This window comes from Pongo pygmaeus, chromosome 7, assembly GCF_028885625.2.
Source record: "Pongo pygmaeus isolate AG05252 chromosome 7, NHGRI_mPonPyg2-v2.0_pri, whole genome shotgun sequence".
Taxonomy (NCBI): Eukaryota; Metazoa; Chordata; class Mammalia; order Primates; family Hominidae; genus Pongo; species Pongo pygmaeus.
The window spans coordinates 22,224,324-22,237,628 of NC_072380.2; the positions used below are offsets into that span (position 1 = coordinate 22,224,324).

At 55.2% G+C, this 13,305-nt stretch overlaps 1 protein-coding gene across 1 annotated transcript; it reads right to left on the reverse strand.

The window, feature by feature from the left end:
* Window positions 1–3,300: 3,300 nt before the first annotated feature.
* Window positions 3,301–13,298, reverse strand: LGI3 (leucine rich repeat LGI family member 3). The gene is made up of 8 exons (XM_054499082.2): window positions 12,828–13,298; window positions 11,885–11,956; window positions 11,051–11,122; window positions 10,633–10,704; window positions 10,459–10,530; window positions 8,337–8,506; window positions 7,995–8,159; window positions 3,301–5,456 (listed from the first exon to the last, which is right to left on the reverse strand). Exons 1-8 carry the CDS (start codon window positions 13,031–13,033, stop codon window positions 4,639–4,641), a joined length of 1,647 nt encoding a protein of 548 aa, XP_054355057.1. The 5' UTR covers window positions 13,034–13,298; the 3' UTR covers window positions 3,301–4,638.
* Between the last annotated feature and the right edge of the window lie 7 nt (window positions 13,299–13,305).

Consider the following 13,305-nt stretch of genomic DNA (forward strand, 5'->3'; position numbering starts at 1 on the left):
CCATTTGCTGGGAAATGTTCCCTGGGCCCGCCCAAAGCTCACTCAACTGGGATGGTCTCCCGTATGGAGACTCCTGGTCCCAATGCTTGTGCTTGGGAAATCTAAGAGAAGAGATATCAGAGGTCCGTGCTGACAGCAAGGCTCAGCACGGAGGGCAAGAGGCTGGCAGCTGAGGAGTGTCACCATCCCTGGTCTTGGCAGAGTGAGTGGACCTTGCCTCTTGCAGCCTTTGGTCCTGAGCTGTTGACACAGTCACCCAGTTCCACTGGGTTGCTAAGCAGCACTCTGGACGTGGACAAGCCTCAGGGCAAGTGACCCAGCAGGCACACACAGAAAGCCGGGCACTTGGGCCAAGAGAAGAAAGTGCCTCCCACCCCTCAGAAGAGCTCCCCCCTGCGGGCAGCAGCTGTCAAAGTGATATTTATCTTTCTACTGGGCAGCAGAGTGCCAGCGTGTCTGGGAGACTTAACCCACTTTCCTTGGCAACCTCTCCCAAGCACATGATAAGGGCCCATTTCCCATTTAGAAAAGAAGGACAGGCCTCCCCAGGATGATGGAGGTGCCTGCTAAGCTAAGAGCATATTTGAGGAGGTGGAAAGCAGGTAAGTCACCTATTGCTGGGGGTAAGGAGGCCAGATCAGAGGCTGCAGGTAAGATATGGGGCACAGGGGCTCCAAGACTGAGGATGGGTGAAGAACCGTCACCCACAGACAGTTCTCTCCAAAGATCCACCTCCTCCTCTTGCACAAAACACCCCTCTCTGAGCCACTTCTGTTTTCATATATTCCTATAGACCAAGGCAAATCATAATTATGTACTGGACACACTATACAAATGGACTTACATATACTAATGCATTTCACTCTCATGAGAAATAACCCTGTCAGGGTAGGACGCGGTGGCTCATGCCTGTAATCCCAACACTTTGGGAGGCCGAGGAGGGCAGATCATTGAGGTCAGGAGTTCGAGACCAGTCTGGTGAACATGGTGAAACCCCATCTCTACTAAAAATATGAAAATTAGTCAGGGGTGGGGGCGTGCTCCTGTAGTCCCACCTACTTGGAAGGCTGAGGCAGGAGAATTAATTGAACCTAGGAAGCGGAGGTTGCAGTGAGTCAAGATCGCACTACTGCACTCCAGCCTAAGCTGGAAAAAACAAACAAACAAACCCTGTCAGGTAGGTATCATGATTATACTCATTTTATAAATAAGAAAAACCGAGGCACAAATAGGCTAAGTAACGTGGCTGAGTGTTACTAGCTGGTTTCACCTGGCTGGCAGAATCAGGAACCCATGAAGTTGGGTTTTTAAATCTGCTTCACAGAAGGAGAAATTGAAGCTCAGGGAAATCAGCTGACTTGCTTGAAATCTCACACCATGGGAAGGGACTGAGCCAGAGTTCACACCCATGTTATCCAGGCTCCAGACCCCACTGTCTCCAGTTCTCCACTCCCCGGGCTGGCTGTGAGCTCCTTGGGCTCTCTAGCCATGACCCAATCCTCTGCGCACAGCTGCTCACAGGTGCTCGCTGAAGAGAGAGAAATGAAGGGGGTTTTGTGATATGCGAGAGCTGAGAGGGGCTCTGGAGGACAAATGAAAACCTGGAGACTCAGAGAAGGGATTTGACATGCCCAGGGTCACACAGCAAGCACCACACTACCCAAGGATCTATCATTTCCCTCGTTTCCATCCCCTGTCCCTTACACTGTCACCAACCCACACAAGGCCACAAAAGGATTTAATTTACTCAAGCCCATGGGGGAAGAGGAGAAAAGGGGTCTGCACAGGTTGACAACACCTGTTTTGCCATTCAGCGTGCTGTCCCCGAGACCCCATTACTTGCACTGACACCCTGAGCACTGTCCCCCACCCGGCCCCCATCTGACTGTCTTAGGCTCTCTCGACTCCACTCACAGAGATGTTGAGGGACCCTGACTGCCCACAGGCCTTGAGTGTGTACAGTGGGACCAGGTCACAGGAGATCTTCATGGTGGGCAGAGGCTCATGGGCTTGTTGAGCAGGAAGCCAAGGCAGGTTCCTGAGCAGGGGAGGACAGGAGGAAAGTGTGTGTTAGAAAGATCAGACCGATGGCCGAGCATGGTGGCTCACGTCTGTAATCCCAGCACTTTGGGAGGCCGAGACAGGTGGATCACCTGAGGTTGGGAGTTCGACACCAGCCTGGCCAACATGGTGAAACCCCATCTCTACTAAAAATACAAAAATTAACCAGGCGTGGTGGTGGGCACCTGTAGTCCCAGCTACTCGAGAGGCTGAGGCAGGAGAATCACTTGAATCCGGGAGGCAGAGGTTGCAGTGAGCCAAGACAGGGCCACCTCACTCCAGCCTGGGCTACAAGAGAGAAACTCCGTTTTTTTTTTGTTTGTTTTTTTTAAAAAAAGGCTAGGCTCAGTGGCTCATGCCTATAATCCCAGCACTTTGGGAGGCCAAGGCTGGCAGATCACCTGAGGTCAGGAGTTCAAGATCAGCCTGACTAACATGGAGAAACCCTGTCTCTATTAAAAATACAAAATTAGCCAGGTGTGGTGGTGCATGCCTGTAATCCCAGCTACTCAGGGGGCTGAGGCAGGAGAATTGATTGAACCTGGGAGGCAGAGGTTGTGGTGAGCTGAGATCATGCCATTGCACTCCAGCCTGGACAACAAGAGTGAAACTCCATCTCAAAAAATCAGACTGAGAAGCGGGTTGGTGGGGGCTGGCAAGGGACCCAAGACAATGGGCGATGAGGAGGGTTTGGACAAAGCTTTGAGCTGGGAAAGAGGAAAACAAAAAAGTGCCCATCCAGCAAACCTTTGGGACAAAGAATGGAGAGGACTTGGTGGCTTATGAAATATGGGAGAAGAGAGATCCAGATGTCACCTAGGACTCCAAGGCTTCATCTGGGTCGATGTGGCGGCAATGACAGACATTTGCCCGGTGGAGGAACAGGAATCAGGGGTAAAACAAGAGGGACTGCTGAGATCATCCTCAGCCATGCTGGTTGGAGTTGACCTGATGGCAGGACAGACTCAAGTCTTTGTGGGTCCCCGGACTGTAATCTCCGGGAAGGAACACTAGCTGTGAGTCAGCCCCAGGTGCTGGAGACTCATCACACCAGCATCTGAGTGTCACCCCTGTGAACTCCTGCCCCCAGCCCCAGCTGACCTTGGGGATGCCCACATCTCAGAAAGAAGGGAGCCAGGAGGAAGAAGGTCTGGAAACCATTGCCAGGCCTCCCGTGGGCGGCAGAGCAGGGCCAGGCTCCGTTTTCAATGAAACATTTTGATGACACCTGAGAGCCGGTTATGGGGCAGGAACTTTTTATTTGAAGCAAGTGAATCATAGCATTGCCCCCCAGTACCCTGATATCTTGCCACAAGGAGCATCACACCATTTGGGCACAGGGAAGGGCCACCCCTGCCCATTCCCTCTCCACTAGCCTGGCATCTCAGCAGACAGCAGAGGGCAGCAGAAGCTCGGGCCCCACTAGCCCCCACCCCGTCCACTGAAAGGCAGTGCTCCTGGGGGCCTCTGTGGACTGGCAGGGCCAGGGCTGCAACATGCCCTCAGGCCAAGCTCCGCTCTGGGCACCCTCGCAGGTAACTCAGGTGCTTGCAGCTCGGCCAGCTCTCTAATCCACCCAAGGAGCCCGCCCAGCTCAAGGGCCACATCCCAAAGACAGGGTAAACCAGGGGACAGTCCAAGCCTGAGAAAGCGACAGCTACAGGAAGGAAGGCAGAAAGACTTTCAGTTGAGGGGAGGTCTTCTGTCCATGGGTGAGCTGGGATTCAGGGCCATGAAGGAAACACCAAGGAGAACAGACACAGACACCCCTGGCAGCTCCCCGGGGTTGCTTCTGCTGCTGTTGTTATTGCTTCGGGCAGAGGGGCTTTGCCCCCAGGAGGCCAAGCAGGCCCTCAGAAGCTGGCACCACCATTCTCATCCTTATCAGTTCTGGGGGGGCACGCTGGGGGTGAGCAGAGGGGGCCCCCTCCAAGCAGAGAGGCAAGGTAACAGGAGAGCCTGGTAGGCAGTGCTGAATCTGCTTGTATGCACACGTGCCCTGACATGTTTATAGATGGACACTGGGTGCAGACAGGGCGTGGGAGTGTGTAACTGAGTGTGTCCGTCCGCGTCCATGTGAGCATGCAGACGGGGTGGGGCAGGGGTGAGTGGCCCCCGGGGAAGCATGACAGATATGCCTGTGGGCTACAGCGGGGAGCAAGAGCAGGTAAACAATGCCTGGAGCATCAACAGGAAAGACCAGAGGGGCAGAAGGAGAAGCACAAGGACAGGAGGGTGCGGCCCCCCTCGCTCCCAGCACCCCACACCACTCACGTGCATGAGACAGGGGGCAGAGCGTGGGGAAGGCTGCAGAGTAGGGGGGGCCTGCAGTTGGGGTCACAGGAACTGGGTGTTAGGTGTCCCAGGGGTGCCTGGTGTTCATGCTGATTGCAGTGATGATGCATGTCCTCCTGGGCCAGTCCACGGGGTACGCCCGTGCACACCGGGCGTGTGCGGATACAAGGGCATGAATGCAGGTTGGCCACGCGTCTTCACACAGGCGTACGTGGTGCTCACAGAGGCCCCCACCCATCCTCCAGTGGCCACCCTGGGGAGACCAGAGGCCTCGGCACCCCCCTAGGCACTGAGATCCACCACAACGTGTCTATACACCAGTGTCTGTCCCTTGAAGCTGGGGGCCAGGAGTAGCTGGGCGTCCCCAGCAGGCATGTAGCAGAAGGCCCGAGGAGCCTGCACAGCCAGCTCCTGGAACCGTACAAACTTCTGTCGTCCCTCATCCCACTGGTAGATCTGGGTGAAGGAGAAATCGCTGCCCAGCGCCAGGTAGCGGCGGCCACCCACAAGGAAGGGCTGCAGGGCCAGCGAGCCCCGGGAGGGCAGGGCCTGCACCTCCGAGAAGCGGGTACCCTCCCAGCGCAGGATCTTAGAGTCGCCGATGTAGCGGCTGAGGCACAGGTAGCTGTCGCGGCCGGCACGAAAGTGTTTCACAGCTTGGGCATCAGGCACCTGGGTCACCTCACCCTGGGCCACAAACTGCTTCTGGGTGCGACTCCACTGATAGATGACGGGTGCCTGGGAGCTGCTGGACACAATCAGCCGTGGCTTGCCCTCGCCGTCCACAAACTCCAGGTCGGTGTCACGGTGCCAGGGGTGCAGCGCTTGGTGAGAGTAGAAGCCATTCTGGTGCCAGCGGTAGAGGCTGGTGGCGCCTGCCTTGGAGCTGTCGGCCACGGCAAAGTACCAGTCACCGTCGATGCGGAAGGCTTCTAGGTCGTTAGGCTTGCGCACGCGCTGCGGGTCGATGTCTTGCAGCTTGGTGAAGCGCGTGGTATTGGGATCCCAGTGGTAAATGTAAGAGCCGCCAAACAGCTGGGCCACGACCACGTACAGCTGGCTGTCCACCACCATCGGCTTGCAGTGTACTGCAGAGGGGGCTGTGCCAGGACAGGGGCAGACAGCATCAGGCAGGCCGGCGGCTCCCACTCCATCCAACCCCCTTGGACAAGGCCAGTCCCTTCCAACCTTGGGCCAGGACTAAGACTCTGCGCTATACCATTCCACCCACATTGAAGTTCATCCACTAAGCGCTGAATGCTTTCCAGTTGTTTCACAGCTAATAACCAGTTTTAATATCACCCTTGTTCCACCCATACCCCTAGGGTTCAAATATAAGCTGACACGGCACAAAATAAGTGTCCCTCGATAGTGACTCGTTGCTTAACCATAATGTCAGTAATTGAATTTTTATTGCGTGTAGTCGCTGTGGTGAACGTAAGCACATGTTACATCAATGAGGAGTTCATCACGCTGGAAAGGACCCTGTGATTTTGTCCATTTCACACAGAAAGAAACTGAGGCTCAGAGAGAGCAAGTGACTTGCCCAAAGCTACCCCACTAGCAGTGGCAAGGCAGGGAAGGGAGGGAGAATTTGAGTGGATCCACAGCGGGGAGAGAAATCTTAGGTATACCCAAGACACCTTGCTGTTTGCATCACAGTGCATGAAAACACATCCTCCCAAGAGTTCTCACGTTTGAAAGGGCTTTTATGTACAAGAATGCATGCCCATGTGCACCTATACTCACAATCAGCTTCATTGGAGCCCTTCTCGGGCACCAAGCACATGAAACCACACACTGCTCACCTGTCCCGGGGTCTCCAGCTGCTGCCCGGCATCTCCACTTTGACATCCCCAGTTCACCCCTCTTTCCTTCTCACTACGACCCCACCTTTCCCCCAAGAGAAATTTGTGCAGAGCCTCAGGCTCTGGCAGTCACTGCCTAAATCCCTTCTTTGGGGTTTGGTCTGCCCTGCCCAGATGCTAATGACCCCCATGCCACACCCCAGCTCCTGATCTTCCTTCAGACTCTCCTGGCCCACACGCCCACACAAGCACCTCAAACTCAGTCACGACTGACAACTCACAATTGACCTCCATACCCATCGCTGAGCCTGACCTGCTCCTCCTCTGTTCTTGATTTCAGCTGTGGCTCCACTAGTCTCCCAATCCAGCAACCTGGCAGTCATCCCTAACACCTTTCTCTCCTCCACTCAACCTTCCCTGATCAGTCCCCAAGTCCCGATAACCTTCCCTTCTACTTTCTAATAGTGTGTATGTAGATTGGTGTTAGTTCCTCCTTAAATGTTTGATAGTGTTCACCAGGGAAACTCTTTGGGCCAGGAGGTTTTTTTAGGAGAAGGTGTTTTGTTTTTGTTTTTGTTTTTTTCTTCAATACTGACTTCAAGTTCCTTAATGGAGACAGGGCAATGTAAGTTTTCTATTTCATCTTGTGTCAGTTTAACCCTTCTATTTTGGTTTTTTGTTTGTTTGTTTGTTTTGGAGATGGAGTCTCGCTCTGTCCCCCAGGCTGGAGCGCAGTGGCGTGATCTTGGCTCACTGTAAGCTCTGCCTCCCAGGTTCATGACATTCTCCTGCCTCAGCCTCCCAAGTAGCTGGGACTACAGGCGCCTGCCACCATGCCCAGCTAACTTTTTGTATTTTTAGTAGAGACAGGGTTTCACCATGTTAGCCAGGATGGTCTCAATCTCCTGACCTCGTGATCCACCCACCTCGGCCTCCCAAAGTGCTGGGATTACAGGCGTGAGCCACCGCACCTGGCAGTTTAACCCTCCTTTCTAAATATCTATCTCCATCCCCACTGCTACTGTCTCGTGTCCAGGCTCCAGCACCCCTCTAGCACACAGGCACATATCCCCCTAGTGTTCTGCCCTCGTGTATGGCCCCACACCTAGCCTTTTTCCATGCAAGAAGCTTTCTAAAATGCAGACTGGATCACACATTCTGCTTAAACCCTGTCAATGACCTGGTTTGCCAGGTCATTATCTGGTCATGCCATCAATATCTGGTTGCCACTCCCCACCTTGAACCTTATCCCTTGTCACACAAGCTGCTTATGATTTGCACACACATACACACTCACATACTAAGTTACTGCACACCTCCTTGACTTCATTCATGCTGTTCCCTCTGCCAAAACACTCTTTCCACTTTTTTGCTCCTAGCTAAGTCTCCTTCAGTTTTCAAGACTCAGCTCAAACTCAGTAGATCCAAAACTGCTCAACAGTCACTCCTGTCTCCTCCTCATTTCCTGGTCCATCTAATTATGTAAGCCAGAAACCTGGAGATCACCTCTGAGTCCTCCCTTTCCTCTATTCTTCAAGACTCAGCTTAGGTATCCCCCCTCCACCAGGAAGCCTTCCCTGATTGTCCAGGGTAGGCTTGTCCTTTGTGCTGCTAGAGCATCATGTTCATATCTCCCTCTTAACACCTGCCTATCATATGGATGTTATCTGCATATATATTGGCCTCCTCCCAAAGACTGGAAAGTTCTTGTGGGCAGAGGGTATGTCTCATCTATCCCTCTACCTACAGGAATTCAATGGGGTTGAACGATGGAGCCCACTCCCCCCTCCCCCTAGCAAGGGCCAGCAGAACCAGATTGGGCGCAGGTACCTGGGATTCTATCATAGTCTCGAAGCTGCCGCTCGACATAGTCCCACTTCAGGATCGTGCAGGCACTGACTCCTGGCTGGGCCAGAGCCAAATAGAGGTCACTGGAGTAGAGGAAGGGCTCAGCCGACACTGCTGGGAAGGACAGGGTCTGGTACAACACGAAATCTGCAAGATGAGAGGTGCGTTACTGAAGACCAGAGGGAAAAGGGAAGGGCTCCTTGGGTGATGGTGGTTGCTCTACTGCTGCTGCTGGGTGTTGTGGGGCAGGGTGGGGGGTTTCATGTCTGTAAAGCTGCCTTGGGGTAGGCGTGGACTGACACCCAAGGCAGGGGCACCTCCTACCTGTGGTGATGCAGTCGAACTCCCGCAGCGGCAGGTCCTGCACCTTGTGCTCCTGGAAGCGGGGCGGACTGGCGCAGTAGATGGGTGCCACCGTGGTGTTGGTGTGTGCCAGCCACTCCACCAACCACTTCACCTTGCAGTCACAGTTGAGTGAGTTGCCCCGCAGGTCCCTGAATCATGAGGGCAGAGGAGGGGGGCACAGAGAAAGACATGCTCTCAGGGCTCTGCCCATCCAGGCCCTCCAGGTTTTCAGAAATAGAGGTGGTTAAGGCTGCTGTGAGTTGCTCACATGCATCTTTGTATGATTAGAGAAAAGTTTCCGTCTGGCTGGATGTAGCCCCACAGACACAGGCTTGGCCAGCAGAGTATGAAATCAGTTTCAGTCCTTGCTGACCTTTTTGGCCAGGTTGGCTTTTGCAGTGTGCATCCTGCACAGCTGTATGTTGCATCCCTGCTCCTCTAAGCCTCCCACAATCCAAGGCTTTTATTTTCTTATAAATAATGATAAATGAGTGTGGCTATGCTATATACTACTATATGCTATATACTAGTTACTCGAAACTTTCAAACTCCCCTCCCCCTGATTGGACTTTAATGTAGAGTCCAATCAAACATACATTTAAAAAGCACAGGCTGGGCGTGATGACTCACACCTGTAATCCCAACACTTTGGGAGGCTGAGGTGGGCGGATCACAAGGTCAAGAGTTTGAGACCAGCCTGGGCAACATGGTGAAATCCCATCTCTACTAAAAATACAAAAATTACCCAGGCATGGTGGCGCACACCTGTGGTCCCAGCTACTTGGGAGGCTGAGGCAGGAGAATCGCTTGAACCCGGGAGGCGGAGGTTGCAGTGAGCGGAGATCACGCTATTGCACTCCAGCCTGGGCAACAGAGCGAGACTCCGTCTCAAAAAAAAAAAAAAAAAAAGCACATTTTGGCCGCGCACAGTGGCTCACGCCTGTAATCTCAGCACTTTGGGAGGCAGAGGCGAGCAGATCACCTGAGGTCGGGAGTTCAAGACCAGCCTGACCAACATGGAGAAACCCCGTCTCTATTAAAAATATAAAATTAGCCAGGTGTGGTGGTGCATGCCTGTAATCCCAGCTACTCAGGAGGCTGAGGCAGGAGAATTGCTTGAACCTGGGAGGCAGAGGTTGCCGTGACCTGAGATGGCACCACTGCCCTCCAGCCTGGGTGACAGAGCGAGACTCTGTCTAAAAAAAAAATTTTTTTTTAAGTACATTTTTTTTTTTTTAATATTTTGAAACTGAGTTTTGCTCTTGTCACCCAGGCTGGAGTGCAATGGCACGATCTTGGCTCACTGCAACCTCTGCCTCCCAGGTTCAAGTGATTCTCCTGCCTCAGTCTTCCAAGTAGCCAGGATTACAGGCGCCCGCCACCACACCCAGATAATTATTGTATTTTTAGTACAGATGGGGTTTCACCATGTTGGCCAGGCTGGTCTGGAACTCCTGACCTCAGGTAATTAGCCCTCCTTGGCCTCCCAAAGTGCTGGGATTACAGGTGTGAGCCACCACGTCCAGCCTTAAAAAGCATATTTTTGGCTGAGCGCGGTGGCTCACACCTGTAATCCCAGCACTTTGGGAGGCTGAGGTTGGCAGATCACAAGGTTAGGAGTTCGAGACCAGCCTGGCCAACATGGTGAAACCCCATCTCTACTAAAAATACAAAAAATTAGCCGGGCATGGTGGCGCACGCCTATAATCCCTTAGTCCTAGCTACTCAGGAGGCTGAGGAAGAATCACTTGAACCCGAGAGGTGGAGGTTGCAGTGAGCCAAGATTGTGCCACTGTACTCCAGCCTGGGTGACAGAGTGAGACTCCGTCTAAAATTAAAAAAAAAACACACACACACACACACATTTTGAAAACATACACACATGGTGTCTCAGGTGCACTTTGAGAGAAACTCCAATTTGGAAGGCTACCATCTATATCTAACTCCACCTCCTCACCTCCTCACCTCCTCAGGGTCCCCCGATCCAACCCTTCCCAGCCTCTCAAGACCTTATGACCATCCCAATTCTGACTCCCACACCACTCCCTCCAGGGATGCCCCCTCTGCGGCACTGTTGGAAGAGGTAGGACTCGGGCCTTACAAGTCATTCAGGATGTCCAGGGGCCGGAAGATGTCTCTGGGCAGTGTCTGCAGGTTATTGTTGGCCAGCGAGCTGCAAAAGAGACCACCAGGTCATCTGAAGATCATGAGCAAGGCCAAAGGCCACAGGAGAGGTGGGGATTTGGTGCAGTGTGTGTATATGTGACGTACTCACAGGTGAGTCAAGGACTTGAGTCCTCGGAAGGTGAACTTGGATAGTGCCCAGATGTCATTGTTCTCAATGAAGCTGGGGAAAGCGGGAACTTGCCTCAGTGGTCACACAGGATGCCAGACCCCCAGCAGCACTCGCCCTATGCCCCAGCCTAGATTTCAGCCCATGTCCCTGAGACAGGTTTCCAAATGGAGTCTGGCATCACCAAGCCATAGGGATAGGGCATCAGGTAGGGTAGAGGCAAAACGAATGAAACGACCTTCTGCTCAGGTCCTGCCATCATGGGATGCAAGGGCTCTCGCCTCCCATCACCTTCCCTTCCTGCGGCATTCTCATCCACTCCCTACCCAGTCCCTCGGCCTCCCAGGCCTGGGGTCCCCCTCCCTTCTGCTTTCCCATTGCCCCTTTCCCTCCCACACACAGATACTGCAGGTGTGACAGTCCTGTGAAGGCGTTGTCTCCAATCAGTGTAAACTTGTTGGAGTTGAGTAACCTGCAGAGACAAAGGTGGAATTAGAGCTTCCAAGGGTGTGCCTGCTGCCCCAGCCCCCAGCCCGCTGCCTCAGCCCTGGGCTTCCCCAAGACATGGCTGCCCTGCTGCCACCCCTGGGGACCCCGTGGGGAATCCCTGGGCCACCTGGGCAACAAGGCCAGGCAGGAGCCTGTTCTGGCCCCAGAAGCTCCCAGGGTCCCTGTTGGCTCCTAAACATGGGCCGAGGCAGAGCTCTCTTGTCAACCCGGCTCCTGGCTCTCCCGGGAGGCATCTCCTCTCCCTCTCCTCCACCCTCATTCTGTCCCACTCCAGCCCCTCATGGACAACTGTCCCTCGGGGACGGCATCTTGTAGAGTTGGAGACACTCCTGCCATCCCTTTCTTTCAGCCCCCAGCTCTTTCTGGGAACCCTGATTCCTGGGGTCACCTGTCTCTAAGATGGCCCCACAGTGCCCACCTTGGGCACTAGCCCAGGCTATCGCACCCAATTCTCTTGGGTTTCCAGAGGAGCCAAGCACATCCCCGGATCCCGCCTGCTTGGCTTCTCTGTGCCATCCCTAGCTGTCCTCCTGCTGCCCCTGACTCCCCTGACTCCAGGCTGCCCCGCCTTTTGGGTACATCCTATCAGAACAAAAGCAAGGGACACCTGCATCTTCGTCTCCAGAGGCTGCCTCTGTCCACTCTCCCTCTCCCCAGCCCAGGATTTGTCCCCTGCTACCATCCCCATAGTTCCCCCAACCCTTCCACAAGGCCCTATCCATACAAGAATTGCAGCAGCGGGAGGTGGGAGAACGCTCCATCCTGGATCTCTGAGAAGGCGGCATTCACCAGGGTCCTGCGGGGACACCCGAGTCAGTACTGTGGGGTCTGCAGGGGCTGTGCTGAGGCAGGGAGAGGTGAACACGGAGGGCAGTAGCTTTTGTACTCACTCGCCCTGGAAACGCCCCATTTCACCGAACTTAGCCCCCACCTGTGTGTCTTTCCCTTCTCTTCCCAAATTCACTGCCTGCCTTCATCAGGGTCCTCCCCTATTGCCTCTTGGGGCACCCATGGCCCCAGGCTCAGCTTCCCTCTCAGGCAAGAAAAGGTTCCATCACCCACACCGTTGTCATCATCATCCAAACACCTACAATGGGCTGGGTGCTGTTGAGAGATGGGGCATGGGGGTGGGGGCTGGCATCCTGGTCCCCAAGGACCTCACAACCTCTCTGGTCCCACAGACAAGGGGAGCCCCTGAGGCTGGCTGTTGTGAGTGACAGGCTGGCCGAGCTGAGTGCCAAGTGGCTGGTCAGTGGCAGGCGTGTGCCCCATGCCAGGGTGCTGGGAGGGCATAGCTCATTCTCATCCTGCACTGGCTGCCACTCTCCTGCCCTTGGTGTGACATCACAGGCAGGGGCCCACATGCTCGTGTAAGCAACCCCCCAAGTCTGGAGCCCAGCACACAGTAGGTCTCACTGACGCTCGTGGTGGTGATGATTCATTCTTGGTGGTGAACTCCTGCTTTCCCCACCCATGGCCGCTGAGCCTGCAAAACTGCAGAACTGCCTGCCCGACTGCTGCCTGGAATCTCCAGCCCTGAGGACCCCTGCAGTCCCCCTGGTCCCCACACTCTGAAGAGGGGGAGCGGGGGTTCTCCTGTCCTCTCCCAGAGCTGTCCTCGGCCTCCTCTCCCTCCCCACCCCCCAAGGCCAGGGCTGGACACTCACAGGGAGATGACCTCCGAGGGCAGATTCCTGGGCACTGCCTTTGAGTCCACGCAGAAGGCGGTGTCCCTGGTGCAAGAGCAGCTGGGCGGGCAGGGGGGGGTCTTGGGGGGCCTCTTAGCGCTGACTTGCAGCATGAGGCAGAAGCCGAGCGCGGAGAGCGCCAGCAGCCCCGGCCCCGGGCCCCGCCTGGCCCGCAGCCCCGCCATGCTGCCCGCGAGCTCTCCCTGGGGCCGGCGGCCGCGGCCCCCGCCCCACCGCTCCCGCGGCTGGGCCACCCCGCGCGGGCTGGCACCTCCCGGCCACCGGCAGCTGCTACCGCAGCCAGCGGCCCGCCTGCGGACTCCTCCTGCCCTCGGGCGCCGGCTGCGGTCCCCTCCCCTGCTCGCTCCCGCGATCCGGCTCGGGAGAGAAGCGCGGAGCTCGAAGCGGGAGCCGCAGCCGGGGCTGACCGCGCCGGGTGGATGCGGACTGCGGCGCG